General features: G+C 54.3%; 1 protein-coding gene across 1 annotated transcript in view; it reads left to right on the forward strand.

Annotated features, from left to right (window-relative positions):
- Positions 1-17,219, forward strand: part of tgfb5 (transforming growth factor, beta 5) — a 77,577-nt gene extending 60,358 nt beyond the window's left edge. Inside the window, exon 7 of the mRNA XM_084332387.1 lies at positions 16,685-17,219. Within this exon, the coding sequence (XP_084188513.1) occupies positions 16,685-16,843 (159 nt within the window). The 3' untranslated portion in view covers positions 16,844-17,219. The remainder of the gene's footprint in view (positions 1-16,684) is intronic.
- Positions 17,220-17,491: the final 272 nt, after the last annotated feature.

A 17,491-nucleotide genomic window follows, 5' to 3' on the forward strand; every position in this document is an offset into this window, starting at 1 on the left:
TTCAACTTATTGGGTAACTTAACTTCTGTATTCACCTGCGCCGTATTTATACGTTAGGTGAACAAACTAGTACCAGCTTTATTCCTGTCTCGTATCCTTGCGCAGAGCCGTTCATGTCCAGGCAAGTCTTTGGCGGTGACTTTGAACCAGACCTTGGGGGTATGGCAGTGGCGCCTAAGGGACCGCTGTTCAATAAGAGAACGAAATATTATGGTCTGTACTAGGTTAAAGGGATATTCCGTGTATATGTACAAGGAATACACAAGGGATATCAAACGATATACAAATATTATGCAATATATATCAATTAATAAATATATATATTCGGTTTAATCTGATCCTTCGTAACAGCCGCCTCCTAATTAGTCCCACCTAATTAGATAAGCAGAGACAGATTAACCGCACTGTCCACTACTCAATGTCTGTTGTGAGGGTAGGGCAGTTCACAAAGTCAGGGGGTCATGGTCGTCATCAAGAGTGTCGGGGAGCCTTGGCAACTCTATCAGCCTCGCCACGGGCCGGGTGTATGTCCGCCCTTGGACGAGCACTTCTGCCGCTCTGACCTTTCCGTCGGCACCAGTGATCACTTTGCTTACGCGGCCGGCCGGCCACATAGCTCGGGGTAGTGACTGGTCGATAATCATGACGACTGTTCCTTCTGTCAAATTGTCTCTTTCTTTCACCCATTTCTGGCGGGTCTGTAGAGACGGTAGATAGTGGAGGAGGAAACTGTTCCAAAACTTGTCAGCCAATACTTGACTGTACCTCCACATTCTTCGGCCGTTCGCTTCTTCAGGCCTGTACACTGTCTGTGGTAGCGCGGGGTCCAGCCGCCCCATCAAGAGAGTGTTGGGGGTGACTGGGTCGACATCTGCTACATCACTTGAGACGTAACCGAGGGGCTTTGAGTTCAATACTCCCTCGATCTCCGTGAGGACTGTCGTGAGGACTTCTTCCGCCACGGTCTGGGCCCCAAGCACGGCGTACAGGGCTGTCTTTATTGAACGTACTTCTCGTTCCCAAGTTCCACCGAAGTGAGGTGCATTCGGGGGATTAAACTGGAAATCAATCTGAGAGGGAGCGAGGTGGGTCTTAAGTTCTGGGCCCATAGCTTGGAAGCTCTCTCTCAGCTCTCTTTCTCCGCCTTTGAAGTTTGTCCCGTGATCAGACAATAATATAGACGGTTTCCCTTTCCGCGATGTGAATCTCCGGAATGAGTCTGTGCTCATGGTTGGAAGGAGTTCTATGTGTATCGCTCGGGTGGTCATGCATTTGAATACAATACCCCACCGCTTCTCAGTCCCTCTTCCTTTCTTTACATACAGCGGGCCGAAACAGTCCATACCGGTGGAGTGAAAGGGCTTGTCGCCGAGTCGGAGGCGACAGGGGGGTAGGTCAGCCATCCGGGGTATACTGGGCTGTGCTCGCCATTTACGACAGTCTAGACAAGTCCGCTGGAAGCGCCGTACTGCTTCTCTCCCTTGCAGTATCCAATAACGACGTCTGATCTCCGCGAAGACTCTCTCTGCCCCGGCGTGGTGCACGTCCTCGTCGTATTTCTTTATGATAAGCTCTGTGACCTTGTGTCGGCTGTTTAAGACTATCGGGTACTTGACGTCATCCGGTAAGTCTGGGGCTCTCCTCAGACGGCCACCCACTCTGATGAGATTATGGGCGTCGCTCTCAGGGGCTAAGTGGAGCAGTCTGCTGTCTGACGGGACTGGCTTTGATCCCTGTAGACAGTCAAGCTCGTCGGGGAACGAGTCTCTCTGGGCTCGCTGTAGCAGAAGGAGTTCTGCTTCTTCGTAGTTAGCTGCAGTAATGTCAGTAGTGGGCTGAACTTCTGGGTGGTGCCACAGGAATGTCTTTAGCTGCGCACTCTCAAGGGTGAGGCAGTCGTCTATGTTGGGATCTGTGGGGACGAGTGTGTGTGTCAACCCACAGAACATAGATTTCTTCTTCTCTGCCTCCTCTTCACTCGCCTCCCGTGGGGTGGGTGTAGGCCACTCTTCTTCCGGGAGCTTGAGGAACTCGGGCCCGTCACTATATAGATTGTGATGGGTGAGGTCATCCAGGGACATTCCCCGGGTGATGACGTCAGCTGGGTTGTGTTTTGTGTCCACATACCTCCAGCTTGCTGCTTCTGTTAAATCTTGGATCTCTGTGATTCTGACTCCCACGAAGACCTTGTATCTACACGAATCGGACTGGATCCATGTGAGTACGGTCATGGAGTCTGACCACAGGATTGTTCTTTGCACCGGAATGGTGAGTTCACGTTGGATTAACGTGGCGAGTTGCGCTCCTGCTAGGGCTGCGCAGAGCTCTAGACGCGGGATAGATTGTTGCTTGCGGGGGGCTATTCTTGAGCGAGCCAGGATGAAGGCAGTATGTATTTCTCCTCCCTCCTCTCGGGCCCGCAAGTAGGCCACCGAACCGTAGGCTACTTCGGAGGCGTCGCTGAAGACGTGCAGGTCCATCTGGCACGTCTCCGGCCTCACTGTGGGTGGGAAGTAGCTGCGGCGTATGTTTACACCTGGGAGTGAGCTGAGTTCTGTCTCCCACTCTCTCCATGTGGAGGCAAGGTGTTCGGGTATGGGGTCGTCCCAGCCCTGGTCCTTGTCCCATAACGCTCTTACAATCATCTTTGCCCTGGTGGTGTAAGGTAGAATACATCCCAACGGGTCATATTGTCTGGCGAGTGTTCTGTATACACTCCGTCTTGTGGTCGGTAGTGAAGTCGACCTTCCCTGCTCCTTGGTCAGGGGTGTGTGTTTATAATGGAGCGAGTCTGTTTTGAAGCGCCAGACTAGTCCTAATGTCATTTCTTGGGCTTCTCCTGGGATGGTCGCCATCCAGGTCTCGCTGCTTGCTGCCTTGTCCTCTGGGGAGAGGCTGCGCAATACTTGAGGGTCGCTGCTGGCCCACTGCCGGAGATCAAAGCCGCCTTTGATCAGGGAGGCGCGGAGCTTGAGTAGGAGGGCCTCGGCTTCTTCTGGCGTCGAGACGCTTTGCAGACAGTTGTCCACGTAGAAACTATTTCCTACACTTTGTCAGACCTCTTCATCAGCTGCTGGGTCCTCTGCGACGTGTTTTTGCAGTGCAAACGTAGCACAGCATGGGCTGCATGTGGTTCCGAAAGGGAGGACTTCCCATTGATAGATGGATGGTTGCTCATCCCCGATCCTCTCTCTCCATAAGAACTGCAGCAGGGGCTTGTCCTCCTCCACTAGTCGCACCTGCAGGAACACCCCTTTGATGTCGCCGCTGATGGCCACCTTGTCTTGGCGGAAACGTAGCAACACGCCTAGTAGAGAGGGGCCGAGTGTTGGGCCGGGCAAGAGCTCTTTATTCAGATTTTGTGATCCGATCTGGTAGCTGCAGTTAAACACAATACGATCCTTGCCGTTGTGGTGGACTTTGTGGTGCGGCACGTACCATGATTCGGTCGTCTGATCGGCCTCTTTAATGTCAATTTTCTTTATGTGTCCCGCTGTGATTAGCTTGTCAATCTCAGCGCGGTACACAGTAGCTTGAGCGGGGTCTCTGGCTAGGCGCCGCTCTGTGTTCGATAGATACCGCTCCGTCGCTTCTTTTGGGGCGTGGAAGGTAGGCATACCCTCTCGCCTCAGGAGTGGAGTTGCGTATCTCATCACTCCGTTGACTTTGACTCTCTTTGTCCCCCGCTCGAGGAGGGCTATAGCATAAATGTCTTCCTTGGAACGAATGTGTTTCTTTTCGTTCTTAAAGGGCATTGTCTCTAGTGTCCATAGCCTCTCGACGTGCTGTAGGAGGGTGGTGTCTTCTTCTGTCACTCTGGAGTGGAGGCAGCTAGTGGCTGCTGTTCGGTTAGGAGACCTAGAGAGGGGGCCTTGTAGTGTCCATCCTAGGCGGGTCTCGACTGCTGCTGGACAGCCTCTGGGCCCAGTGTGGACCCGGTCCATCGGGACAATGAGGTGTGCATGGTCGGATCCTATCAGCAGGGTCGGGGTGGCACCGTCTGAGCGGTATAGGTAGTTGACGCAGGTGCACATATTTATCCATCAGCTTGGCGATGGGGTAGGTGTACTGCGACAGGCCTATGTCTTGGCTGGTGAAAGCGTTAGTGATCCTATACCGTCTCTCTGGCTGCCCGCTTGCTGCGATAGTGAAGGAGACATTCTCGCCCTTTATCGTCTTCAGGTCTCTTCTTATTGTCCGAATCGTCATCGTTTCTTCGCTCCCCCGCAGCCCCAGCTGGGCCGCCGCGGACGCGAGGAGAAGGGTCTTCTCTGACCCGTCGTCAAGGACGGCGTAGGTGTCCATGACCTTATCTTCGTAACTCAATGTTACGCGGACCACCTTCAAGAGCACCCGGGCGCCCCCGCTGCTGGCGGGGTCAATGTACAGAACACCTGCCTTTGTGCTGCTTGAGGGTGCAGGCTTTCTTCTGTTACTGTCATGTAGGACGTCCAAGTGGGCTCCGTCACACCGACTACACCTCTTCTTTAGGCGGCACTCGGCTGCCGTGTGACTGCGCGCACATCGGTAACAGCGTCGGTTGGACTTTATCCATTGACTCACCTCGTCGGCGGTCATCTTCTTGAACGTGTCACAGTGTGACAGCCAGTGTTCCTTTTCGCAGTACGGGCATACAATCTTCCACTTCTCTTTCATCGAGGGGGTACTGTGGTTCTTGTTGCTCGGTACTGATTCGGCTTGGTGCATGACGGTCACCAGCCTGCGGCCATCGTTTGCTCTCCTAGGTCCCTCTCTGGAGCTTGGTGTGCTCCGCACGAACGTATCCAACCGTAGGCTGTTGACTTCTCTCGCCAGGAAGTTGGCTAGGTCTAGGAGGGATGGCTCGGGACCGTTAGGATCACGGTGGTCTCTTTGCTGCCTGAAGCGCTCTTGTCGGGCGGGCGGAAGCTTCTCTAAAATCCTCTCAACATTAGAGTTTGCGTACAGTTCGTGCATACCCTTTTCCTTTTGCGCCCCCAGCATCCCTACCAGGGATTGTACTTTGATAGACAGGTCATCTAGTGAGCGATTGTCTGTGGCTGGGGGTAGACGGTCAATATTCCTTATCTCTTGTATTACGTAGTCCCATATGCGTCCATATCGTTGGTCGAGGGCTGCTAGAGCCGCGGTGTATGGGGTAGTAGAGGTGGAATATGCCAGCGCTATATTGTGCGCTCTGGGCACCTTCAGGTGCTTGAGTAGGATAGCATACTTGTACGGTTCATCAGTTACATCGGACATCATTGTCTCTAAGCACATTCGTAGCTCTGTGTACTGTGCTCTGTTCTCGTGTGTGAAGTCCGGGAACGTCGGTGTGCCAAGGTACGATGCCATGGATGGCTGGCACATCGGTGAGCGTTGGAGGAGAGGCCTCCTAGGCGAGTCTCCTCTTACTTGTCGTGGTGGGCTGGTACCTGTCGGGTACCAAGGCCCGCGTACCCAGGTGCTGTTCCTCGGGGCTGGTCGTGCGTCAAGCTCACACGTGAATTGAGTCGGGGGTCTGTAGCGCAGAGCCGCGGGGGTAAAGTCTGGGCTGTACTGGACCTCCTGGTCCTGTGGAGTACGGTGATGCTGTTGGGCTTGACTCTCCTCCTCTCCCTCTTCTTCTTCCTCTGCCAGGTCATCTAGATCCTGTAATCGTCCATCTAGCCTCTCCGCGGCATAGGCCGGTTCTTCCCTGTTGCTGGGTCTCGCTTGGACCGGTCGGGGAAGGGGTTCGGAGAGGGGTATAGGCTCTCTCTGTTGGCCGGGCTCAGGGTCGCTTGATCGGGTAGGGGATGGTGCCCTAGACCCTTGTCTTGACGAGGCCCTGGAGCCCCGTGCGGAGGGAGGGGGGGTTACCCTGGTAATCAGCTGCTCCATTATCTGCGCTTGTAATCGGTCGCGCTCGGCTTCGCGCTTGGTGAGAGCGAGGTCACGCTCTGCTTCGCGTTGGGCACCGGCGGCGGCGCGCTGGGCTTCGGCGGCGGCGCGCTGGGCTTCGGCGCGGTCTCTTCCCATATTCTCTTCCGTCTGGAGGCGTCTAATCTCTAGGCGTATGCGGTCTTCGTCACTCCGTTGCTGCGCTTGAAGGCGTTCTCTTTCCATGGAAGAATGTTCGCGCTCGCTAAGCGTCTGTGCTTGGAGTCGATCGCGCTCGGTTGAGGCTGTATCGTGGGTGAGGCTTCAACTTATTGGGTAACTTAACTTCTGTATTCACCTGCGCCGTATTTATACGTTAGGTGAACAAACTAGTACCAGCTTTATTCCTGTCTCGTATCCTTGCGCAGAGCCATTCATGTCCAGGCAAGTCTTTGGCAGTGACTTTGAACCAGACCTTGGGGGTATGGCAGTGGCGCCTAAGGGACCGCTGTCCAATAAGAGAACGAAATATTATGGTCTGTACTAGGTTAAAGGGATATTCCGTGTATATGTACAAGGAATACACAAGGGATATCAAACGATATACAAATATTATGCAATATATATCAATTAATAAATATATATATTCGGTTTAATCTGATCCTTCGTAACAATTAGAATACAAAAGAATGCAAGCACGGCACCGACCGCGGTGTCACAATTACCCTCTAAGTGGGAGCAATAACAATGCTTCGGAGAAGTACTCACGCCTGTGGACAGTGAAACAGGAGCAACAAGAACAAAGGAGCAATGACCCAGCAAGGAAGGCAGGGCAGACAACACTTATATACACAGACTAATTGTGTTAGGGTTTGAACCGACCTCAAACGCACGGCACAGACAGGAAGTTAAGAGTTAGCCAAATACTAGGGCGTATTTATTTACAGAGTCAAAAAAAGGGTAAAGTAACAATTATGAAACAACAAGGGAGACTGCCATCGGCAGAGTTCTCTGCGGCTCTGCAGATCCTCCTGGTGATAGCGGTGGGGAATCGGTATTTGACGTTGTAGCGGCTCTGCAGATACTCCCAGCTTTAACTCGAGGTGGAAAACGGAGAGAGAGAGAGATATCAATAACAGTCCAACGAAACACAAAGGCAGTGTGGTTCCCTCCTTCCTTAGCTGTGTCCAGAACCAATGAACAGTGACAATCTTCAGTGCTGATCACAACACACAAGTTAGCTGAGTTTAGTGCAAACAGAAATGATATCTTCAGTGTCTCTTCTAAACACACACTTCAACCGAGTCCAGTGCAAGCAAAAATGATAATCTTCGGTGTTCGTCACACACACAGACAGAATAATCCAGAGGGGTTTGGTTCCAACTCACCCAAGCGCAAACGCGTAAAGCGGGTAAACGAGGCGCAGCTCCAAACGGGGAACAAGGTTCTCATCAGCGGATCTCCACAGAAAGTCCTGGAGGGAAAGTAGACGAGGCACAGCAACGGGGAAAAAGCAGGCAAAGCAGTTGTATTCCAAAACGACCCGACATCGATTGAAGGGAAGTCCCAGTATAAAAAGCCTCTGGGGCGCTAATCAAAAACTATGACAGGTGCGCGCTGGAATTGACACTTGCTCCAAAAGCGTGTGGCGGGGAATGCACGAATCAACACAGCACCTTAAAGGAGCGGAGCGTGTGGCGGGGAATGCATCAATCAACACAGTACCTTAAAGGAGCGGAGCGTGTGGCGGGGAATGATGAGCTGGCGGGAGACCCAGCTCCGTTCCTCCGGGCCGTATCCCTCCCAGTCCACCAGGTACTGGAACCCCCGACCCCGCCGTCGAACGCCCATCAACCGGCGGACCTGCCACTGGGGGTGTCCGTCCACCATCTCGGGAGGAGGCGGGTCCGGAGCAGGAGGCATCAGGGGACTGAGAGAGACAGGCTTAACCCGGGATACATGGAAAACGGGGTGAATGCGCATGGACGCAGGACGCTTAAGACTCACCGCAGCCGGACTGAGCACCTTCAGAACCTCAAAAGGACCGACGAACCGGGGGTTGAGCTTCTTGGCCGAGGACCGAAGCGGAAGGTCCTTTGCGGACAGCCACACCCTCTGCCCAGGGTGGTACGTCGGCGCAGGGACCCGGCGCCGGTCGGCCCCACGACTGGCGCGCTCTGATGACCGGAGCAGCGCAGTCCTGGCGATCTCCCAGACCCGACGGCACCGGTCGAGATGCTCCTGTACGGAGGGAACTGCCACTTCCGACTCCTGTGCAGGGAAAAGAGGGGGTTGGTAGCCCAGGGATACCTCAAAAGGTGAGAGGCCGGTGGCGGAACTGACCATGGAGTTGATGGAGTACTCGACCCAGGGAAGGAAACGGCTCCAAGAAGCGGGTTTCTCGGCAGCCACACACCGAAGAGCAGACTCCACGCTCTGGTTCATCCTCTCCGTTTGTCCGTTAGTCTGGGGATGATAACCAGAGGAAAGACTGACCGTTGCCCCCAATCCCTTGCAAAAAGCCTGCCATACCTGGGAAGTGAACTGGGGCCCCCGGTCCGAGACGACGTCCTGGGGAAACCCATGGAGGCGAAACACGTGGCGTGTCAGGAGGTCCGCCGTCTCGGCCGCCGAGGGAAGCTTGGGAAGGGCCACGAGGTGAACCCCCTTGCTGAACCGATCCACCACGGTCAGTAGGCACGTGTTCCCCTGGGAAGAAGGAAGACCCGTGATGAAGTCCAACGCCACATGGGACCAAGCGCGGCTCGGAATGGGAAGCGGCTGCAATAGCCCGGAGGGTGCCTGGTGGGAGGCCTTGCTGCGGGCGCAGACTGCGCAGGCCAGTACGAACTCCTTGACGTCGTTCCTCATGGTGGGCCACCAGAATCGACGAGCCAGGAAGGAGAACGTGCGATGAACGCCTGGGTGGCAGGCGAACCGGCTGGTATGGCCCCACTGGAGGACCCGGGACCGGACTGAGTCGGGGACGAAGAGACGATGAACCGGTACATTGCCTGGAGCGCGATGGAAGCGTAGGGCACGCCTTACCACCCCCTCGATGCCCAAGATGACTACTCCTACCACCCTGGCCTCTGGGAGGATGGGAGTCGGGTCCTCAGTGGTTGGAGCCCCCTTGGAGTGTAACCGGGACAGGGAGTCGGCCTTCGTGTTGCGGGAACCAGGGGGCGAAACGTCAGCGAGAAGTCGAACCGACTGAGGAAGCTGGCCCATCTTGCCTGCCGGCCATTGAGGCGCTTGGAAGCACGGATGTACGTCAGGTTCTTGTGGTCCGTCCAAATGGTAAATGGCTCCTCGGCCCCCTCTAGCCAATGACGCCACTCCTCCAAGGCAGCCACAACCGCCAGCAGCTCCCGATTGCCGATGTCGTAGTTCTTCTCGGCAGGGAGGAAACGACGCGAGTAGAAGGCGCACGGATGTACCTTCTGGTCCGTTGCCGACCGCTGGGATAAGATAGCTCCTAGTCCGGTATCCGAGGCATCCACCTCTACGATGAACTGTCTCTTGGGGTCTGGATGGAGCAAGACCGGGGCGGAAGTTAACCTCTTCTTGAGGGAGTGGAACGCAGCACACGCCGCTGGGGACCAGTCGAACGGCAGGGCGGGAGAGGTCAGCCTGGTAAGTGGTTCCGCCACCTGACTGTAGTTCCGGATGAATCTTCGGTAGAAGTTGGCGAACCCGAGGAAGCTCTGTAACTCCTTCCAAGAGGTGGGTTCCGGCCACTCCTCCACGGCCCGGATCTTGCGAGGGTCAGCTCGGGTCAAGCCTCTCTCCACGATGAAGCCCAGGTAATTGACGGAGTCGGAGTGGAATCGGCACTTCTCTGCCTTGACGAAGAGCCGATTGTGGAGGAGGCGCTCCAGAACACGGCGGACATGCTGGATGTGTTCCTCGAGGGTCTTGGAGAAAATGAGGATGTCGTCTAGGTATACCACCACAAACTCCTCCAGCATGTCACGAAGGACGTCGTTCATGAGCGCCTGGAATACCGCCGGAGCGTTGGTGAGGCCGAACGGCATTACCAGGTACTCGTAGTGGCCCCTGGGAGTCTTGAAGGCGGTCTTCCACTCATCGCCCTCTCGGATACGGACCAGATGGTAGGCACTCCGGAGGTCCAGCTTGGTAAAGACGGTAGCCTGGGTGAGAGGCTCGAAGGTGGAGTTCATGAGAGGAAGAGGGTACTTGTTCTTAATGGTGATCTCGTTGAGCTGGCGATAGTCGATGCAGGGTCGAAGGTCTCCGTCCTTCTTCCCAACAAAGAAGAAACCGGCCGCCACAGGGGAGGAGGAAGGCCGAATGAGTCCTGCTTCCAAGGACTCAGAGATATATTGATCCATCGCTGCCTTCTCAGGGACGGTCAGACTGTAGAGGCGGCTGCCGGGAAGGGGAGCCCCTGAGCGGAGGTCGATGGCACAGTCGTAAGGCCGGTGAGGCGGAAGGGCCTGAGCCCTGGACTTACTGAAAACCTCCTCGAGGTCGTGGTACTCGGGGGGGTATGGTCGAGAGGTCCGGAGGCGGCTCACAAACGGATCTCCGGGGCGAGGGACAGGACGCCGCCTGAAGACACTGGGCATGACAGGAGGAGCTCCACCCCCTGATGGTACCGGAGGACAAGGCCATGTGGGGCTCGTGCAGCGCGAGCCAGAGCCGGCCCAGGACTACTGGGACAAGAGGGGATCTGGTGATAAAAAACTGGAGTCTCTCAACGTGGTTACCAGCAATGGTGAGCAGGACAGGACAGGTGCGTTGAGTGATGTCAGCCAGGCGGTGTTGGTCCAATGCGAACACCTCCAATGGCCTCACGAGGTCCTCTAGTGGAATGTTGGCCCGGGTAGCAAACTCGAAGTCTAGGAAACTCTCGTCAGCACCCGAGTCAATGAGTGCCTCCACCGTGGCCCGTTGGTCCGCCCAGGCCAGGGTGACGCTCATCAGACGGCTAGGTGGTGCGCGGCTCTGGGAACAAGAAAAACGGCTCACCAGGATCTCCCGGGGTCCCGGCGAGCCTGGTCTTTTGGCCGGGTGGGGCAGTTGGAGATACGGTGTCCATCCCGACCGCAGTAGAGGCAAAGGCCGGACCTGAACCTTGCCTCCCGTTCAGCTTGGCTAAGATGTGAACGTCCCAGCTGCATGGGTTCCTCCCCGGGCACCGAACGGGAGGGGAAGGAACCATCAGTTGTGTTGGGAGCAGGGCGGACCGCAGTACCGTCACGAGTACGGGGGGTCTGGGGAACCTGTGGAGGTCCCGGTCGGGTTCTCTCACGTCTTCTCTCCTGGAGGCGTCCGTCGATGCGAATGGCGAGGCTGAATAGGTCCTCGAGGGACTCAGGTTCCTCACGGGTCGCGAGCTGGTCCCTGACAGCGTCGTTGAGCCCCCTCCTGAAGGTGAGACGAAGCGCTTGATCGTTCCAACCGCTCTCCGTTGCCGCCAGTCTGAACTCCAGCACGTAGTCGGTGACCCCGCCACTGCCCTGCCGGAAGGTGCCCAACCGAGCTCCAGGGTCCTGGCCACGGGCTGGGTGGTGGAAAACCCTGCGGAGCTCTGCCACGAAGTCTGGGTAGGAAAAACAGAAATCAGCCCCCATTGCCCAGGAGGCAGTAACCCACTGTGCTGCCCGGCCTGAGAGCAGGTTAGTCATGTAAGCCACTCGGGCTCCCCTTGAAGTGAATCGGCTGGGTTGATGACGAAAAACCAACTCACATTGCATGATGAATGTGGCACAATCCTCGAAGTTACCATTGAACAACCGTGGTTCGGAGAGACGGGGCTCCCGAGGTGCGGGATCGGGAGGCGCGGGGCCTGCCACGGCTGCGGGTGATGCTCCGGCCGAGGCTCCTGTAGTAGGTGGGGTTACAAGCAAGGTGTTAACGGCCTCACTCAGCGCTTGTAATTGGTGGAGAATATTAGTCTGCTGATTACCCTGGGCTGTCTGCAGGCTAGCCAAGAGCCAAGGGACTCCTGAATAGGCAGGACCTGGTCTCGGAGCTCCTGTACAGCAGCCGCAGCCGCACCTAGCTGTAGGCTGTGGTCGTTGGTTAATTCAATCTGGACCACCAACGCTGTTCTGACCCTGTCTGTTCTTCTTCTTTCGTGTAACGTCAGAGGTCCAACTCTGTATCTTGTAGCCATGCCCTTAACTCTGGTCCCACATCAAAGAGGCTAGCTTCCGAGGGTGGTTTGTATAGGGGGCAGATGGTCAGGATGTGGTCAACAGTCTGCTCAGGGTCTCCACACTCACATGCAGCGCTGTCTGCCAGGCCCCACTTCTTTAATGATGCTTTAAAGCGACCAACCCCAGATCTTAAACGGTTCAGCAGAACCCATTGCCGGCGTGGAAGATCGTCTCCTGTGGCGCCATCTCCTGGATCCCAGATGTAGTGGTGGATACGGGTTGGCCCAGCACTCTCCCACTCTCTCTTCCAGGCTGCCGCCAGCCATCCATTTCTGGATAGGTCCTCAGTGGTGGAACGGAGCATCTCTTGTGCCACCTTGTTGTAGGGGACTTGAGTCTGCTCATAGGTGCTGTTGTTGTTGTGGTGTTGTGTAGGATGTGCCAGTCATGCTTCACTGCCTTCCTTGCTAGGGCGAGAGTGGCAGCCTCTCGTCGTAGGCCAGCTGGTGCGATTCCTGCAAGGACTGGCAGCAGGAAGACGGGTGTAGCCTTCAGGCATCCACTGATGATCCGGAGGGCGTTGTTAGTAGCCGCATCAACTTTTTTAACGTGTGGGCTTCTGCTCCAGACTGGGGCACAGTACTCCGCTGCCGAGAAGACCAGGGCTTGGGTGGATATCCGAAGGGTCTTGGCAGTGGCTCCCCAGGTTGTACCTGCGAGGCGTCGGATCAGCGCAACCCTTGATGTTGTCTTTGCCCTGACATCTTCGAGGTGTTGTTCTCCACAGAAAGTCCTGGAGGGAAAGTAGACGAGGCACAGCAACGGGGAAAAAGCAGGCAAAGCAGTTGTATTCCAAAACGACCCGACATCGATTGAAGGGAAGTCCCAGTATAAAAAGCCTCTGGGGCGCTAATCAAAAACTATGACAGGTGCGCGCTGGAATTGACACTTGCTTTAAAAGCGTGTGGCGGGGAATGCACCAATCAACACGGCACCTTAAAGGAGCGGAGCGTGTGGCGGGGAATGCATCAATCAACACAGTACCTTAAAGGAGCGGAGCGTGTGGCGGGGAATGAACCAATCCTCACAAATTGACACATGAATGTGATTGGGAACGAGACACAGCTGGGTGCAACATACTGAACAACCTGGGGTAAAATACTGAACATGACGAGACTAAATAACACAAACTGAATAAAAAATACAAATACTGAGACAGCACTAGACTGATCATAATTACAACACAGACAACAGATGCACAGACAGCAGATACACAGACAGCAGATTAGTGATGACAGACAAGAGATTCATAAATACAAAACAACAGAGATGCACCAACTGAATTAGGCCACAGGATAGCAGTAGAGCATAGTTCATGAGTTGAGGAAGTCCATGGAGAGGTGGGGGAAGTCCATGGACAGGTGGGGCAGGACCGGGGGGAACGTAACAGTACCCCCCCCCCCCTCAATGGACGGCTACCAGACGGCAAATAAGACCCCCCGGGAACGGGCAGGGTGGGAGGGTAGGACGCAGCCAAGGAGAAGAGGGGCTGGGGGAAGGAGAGCGGCGACCTAAAGCCAGGAGGGGCACAGGAGAAGGGGGGCTGAGGAAAAGGACCAGTGGGAATGGGACCGGGGACGGGGGACCGATGAGAGGAGCGAGGGAGACTGGAGCAGGGGGGAGGTGGAGACGACAACCGAGGGGTAGGACCTGGGGCTGGGATCTCCTCGGCAGCGGAACCCAGCATAGGACCCCGGACTGGAGGCTCCTCGGCGGCAGGGCCCGGCGTAGGACCCTGGGCTGGGATCCCCTCAGCAGCGAGACCCAGCGTAGGACCCCGGGCTGGAGGCTCCTCGGCGGCAGGGCCCGGCGTAGGACCCCGGACTGGAGGTTCCTCGGCGGCAGGGCCCGGCGTAGGACCCCAGGCTCCGTGTATGCTTTTACCATGGGTTCCCGTTTTGTGCTCTGATTGGCCACTGACCTACACGCGTACACCCCCCCTCGCTATCGCCGCTGGGGTGTGAGATATGAAGACAGATTTGCCTGGGTATAGGAAGGATGCAACAACAACCCAATAATAAACACTCGAAACAGCGCGTACGCCCCCCCTCGCTATCGCTATTCTCCTCCCGATGTGTTCGTTCAACTCGCGTCTCTGCGACCAGCCGCTCTATCGGAGATAGGATCACATTGTGTCATGTTTTGCTAGAGCGTGTATATGTTTATTATTCCGAATAGATCTACACGGGCTTATAGCCTATAATACGTGACATTTGAAGCAGGCACCACTGCTGTTGTAATTGTCTGGTAATAGCTGTTTCGAGTGTTTATTATTGGGTTGTTGTCGCATCCTTCCTATACCCAGGCAAATCTGTCTTCATATCTCACGCCCCAGTGGCGATAGCGAGGGGGGCGTACGCGTGTAGGTCAGTGGCCAATCAGAGAGCAAAACGGGAACCCGGAAACACAAATGCGTTGGTAAAAGCATACACACCCCCAGGCTGGGATCCCTCCGGCAGTGGGATCCGGCGTAGAACTCCGGGCAGGCATCTCCTCGGTGATGCAGGCTTGAAAGAAGGTAGGAGTAGGAGACCCTGACCAGGGCGGTGAAGTGGACCTGTGGCCTCGGGAACCCTGTCTCCCCCTGGGGCTGTGGCGTCTGGAACCCCGTCCTTTCCTGCGAGCTCCCCTGCGGACCAGGCGACTTCCCTCCCATGGGTACGCCTGGGTACCAACTAAGGGAAACACTCTGCTGCTCCAGACCAGGAGCAGCAGCTGGGTTGGCACCCAAGACCGTGGCACCCAGAATGAGCAGCGCGTCGCTCACTCCTTCTCTCCTCTTAGCTGCTGGGTTCTGGTGTGGTTGCGTCATTCTGTTAGGGTGTGGCATGACGGTGGTGGAGGTGTGTAGAACCCAAGCGCAGACAAGCAGAGGATAGACAGGAGGCAGGTGTTGAATCTTGAATTTGAGCACTGCTCCTTTAATTTCGGTAAGTGTGGCTCAAAAACAAAGTGAGAGGGCAAGTCTCAAACGTGCGAAATGCCCTAAAAATCATAAACACTTTAAATAATATTATCCTCCGTGGCAAGGAGCGATAATGACTAAACCAAGAGAAGTAATGCTACTCACAATAGTGTTCAGCGAACGGCTGACAAACACAAAGCGATACACGACAGGAATACGACTACTCACTGTAGGGTTCAGCGAACGGCTGACAAACAAAAGAGCAAGACACGAAAGGGTACTGGGCAAAGAGAGCTTCACAACGGTGAACAGCATAACCAGACAGGATTACCCGGGTTGGACAGATTAATGACGCAACAGGGAAGTCAGGGCAGACCACACTTAAATACACAGACAATTAGAGACATGAGGGTGATTGGGAATGAGACACAGCTGGGTTGGAACAGACTGAACAGAATACATAACTGGGTCGAAATATAAATACACACACTGAGAACAACACTAGACTAGATCACAATACCAACACAGACAACACAGACAGATGCACAGACAGCAGATTAGTGATGATAGCCAGGAGATTCATAAAAATAAAACAACAGAGATGCACCAACTGAATTAGGCCGCAGGATGGCAGTAGAGCATAGTCTATGAACTTGACACGACTGTTCATGTGTGAAGGAAGTCCATGGAGAGGTGGAGGAAGACCATGGACAGGTGGGGCAGGACCGGAGGGAACGTAACACATTAAAGTAATTTGATCAAACTACCACTGTGCAACATGAACAGGGCAGGAAACTGGAAGATTTATTTTATTTACAATTTTAAATTGTACATGTCTGGATGTTCCCCATTCAGATTTGGCTCTCGTCATGTGATCCAGAGACCACATCCCAAAGCAGTGCGGCTCGTATTGTGTTCGGAATTCTACTGTATGTCGTCTGAATGCAGTGCAAGTGTGTCCCTATCTTTAATGAATGTTCGTAGGTGTATACGATCTCAGCCTGCCGTACTAAAGAGGTGGAAAATACTCTCTGAGACTTGAAAGTTGTTTGAAAGTCGCTAGCCATAGGTAACTCACCCTTGTGAAAACTACTGCAAAGTTAACCGTCTGTAGTGTGGTTGTGAAAGGGTTAACCCTTTGTCGGGTGGTAGTGAAAGGGTTAACCGTCTGTAGTGTGGTAGTGAAAGGTTAACCTTCTGTAGTGTGGTAGTGAAAGGTTAACCTTCTGTAGTGTGGTAGTGAAAGGTTAACCTTCTGTAGTGTGATAGTGAAAGGTTAACCGTCTGTAGTGTGCTAGTGAAAGGTTAACCTTCTGTAGTGTGGTAGTGAAAGGTTAACCTTCTGTAATGTGGTAGTGAAAGGTTAACCTAGTGTGGTAGTGAAAGGTTAACCTAGTGTGGTAGTGAAAGGTTAACCGTCTGTAGTGTGGTAGTGAAAGGTTAACCTAGTGTGGTAGTGAAAGGTTAACCTAGTGTGGTAGTGAAAGGTTAACCGTCTGTAGTGTGGTAGTGAAAGGTTAACCTTCTGTAGTGTGGTAGTGAAAGGTTAACCTTCTGTAATGTGGTAGTGAAAGGTTAACCTTCTGTAGTGTGGTAGTGAAAGGTTAACCTTCTGTAATGTGGTAGTGAAAGGTTAACCTTCTGTAGTGTGGTAGTGAAAGGTTAACCTTCTGTAGTGTGGTAGTGAAAGGGTTAACCGTCTGTAGTGTGGTAGTGAAAGGGTTAAGCGTGTGTCCTCTTGTCTCCCCAGATCCTGCCGCTGTATAACAAGCTGAACCCTGAGGCCTCGGCCTCCCCCTGCTGTGTTCCCCAAGACCTGGAGCCTCTCACCATAGTCTACTTCATGGGACGCACGCCGCGCGTTGAACAGCTATCCAATATGGTGGTCAAATCCTGCAAGTGCCGCTGAGCGGGGGGGGGGGGGGGGGGGGGGGGGGGGGGGGGGTGGATGAGGTGACCAAAACGAGCTCTCACAGGAAGAGAGAAATGTTAGAGAGAGGACCAAGCCTTTGTTCTTTTATTTGTTGACTTATTTCATGGCCCTCAAGGGAAGCTGGAGTTCCTCCCCCCCCCCCCCCCCCCCCCCCCCCCCCACACCACCAAAGTCCGATATCAGGATATTATATTCTCCTTCTTTTAAGAGGGCATGAGCAACGTCTGAAAAGTCTCTCCGCCTGGCTGTTTTGTTTTCTGTTTCACTTACATACTTTGAATTTGTTCGGAGATCAATGTAAATATATCTCACTCTGTGTCATTAAACATGTAAACTCAGATATTAAAGATATTCTCCCCCCCCCCTTCTGGTTTAAAAACACATTTCCTGTCTGCCATGTACTGCATGAGAAGTGTAGCAGTAGTAGAACGTTATTATGCCTCCTGGGGAAAGATCATCAACACACAGTACATACAATATGTAAATATGAACATTACATAAAAAACACAAGAGAGAACCATACGGGGCGGCTAAGTGGCGCAATGGGCAAGGCGCTGGGTTCGAGCCCAGCTCTCGGCGTTGCTTCTGGCTTGGCTGGTCGTTCATACTAATACAATTGGCAGT

The sequence above is a fragment of the Notolepis coatsorum genome, assembly GCF_963971535.1.
Source record: "Notolepis coatsorum genome assembly, chromosome: 16".
NCBI classification, from domain to species: Eukaryota; Metazoa; Chordata; class Actinopteri; order Aulopiformes; family Paralepididae; genus Notolepis; species Notolepis coatsorum.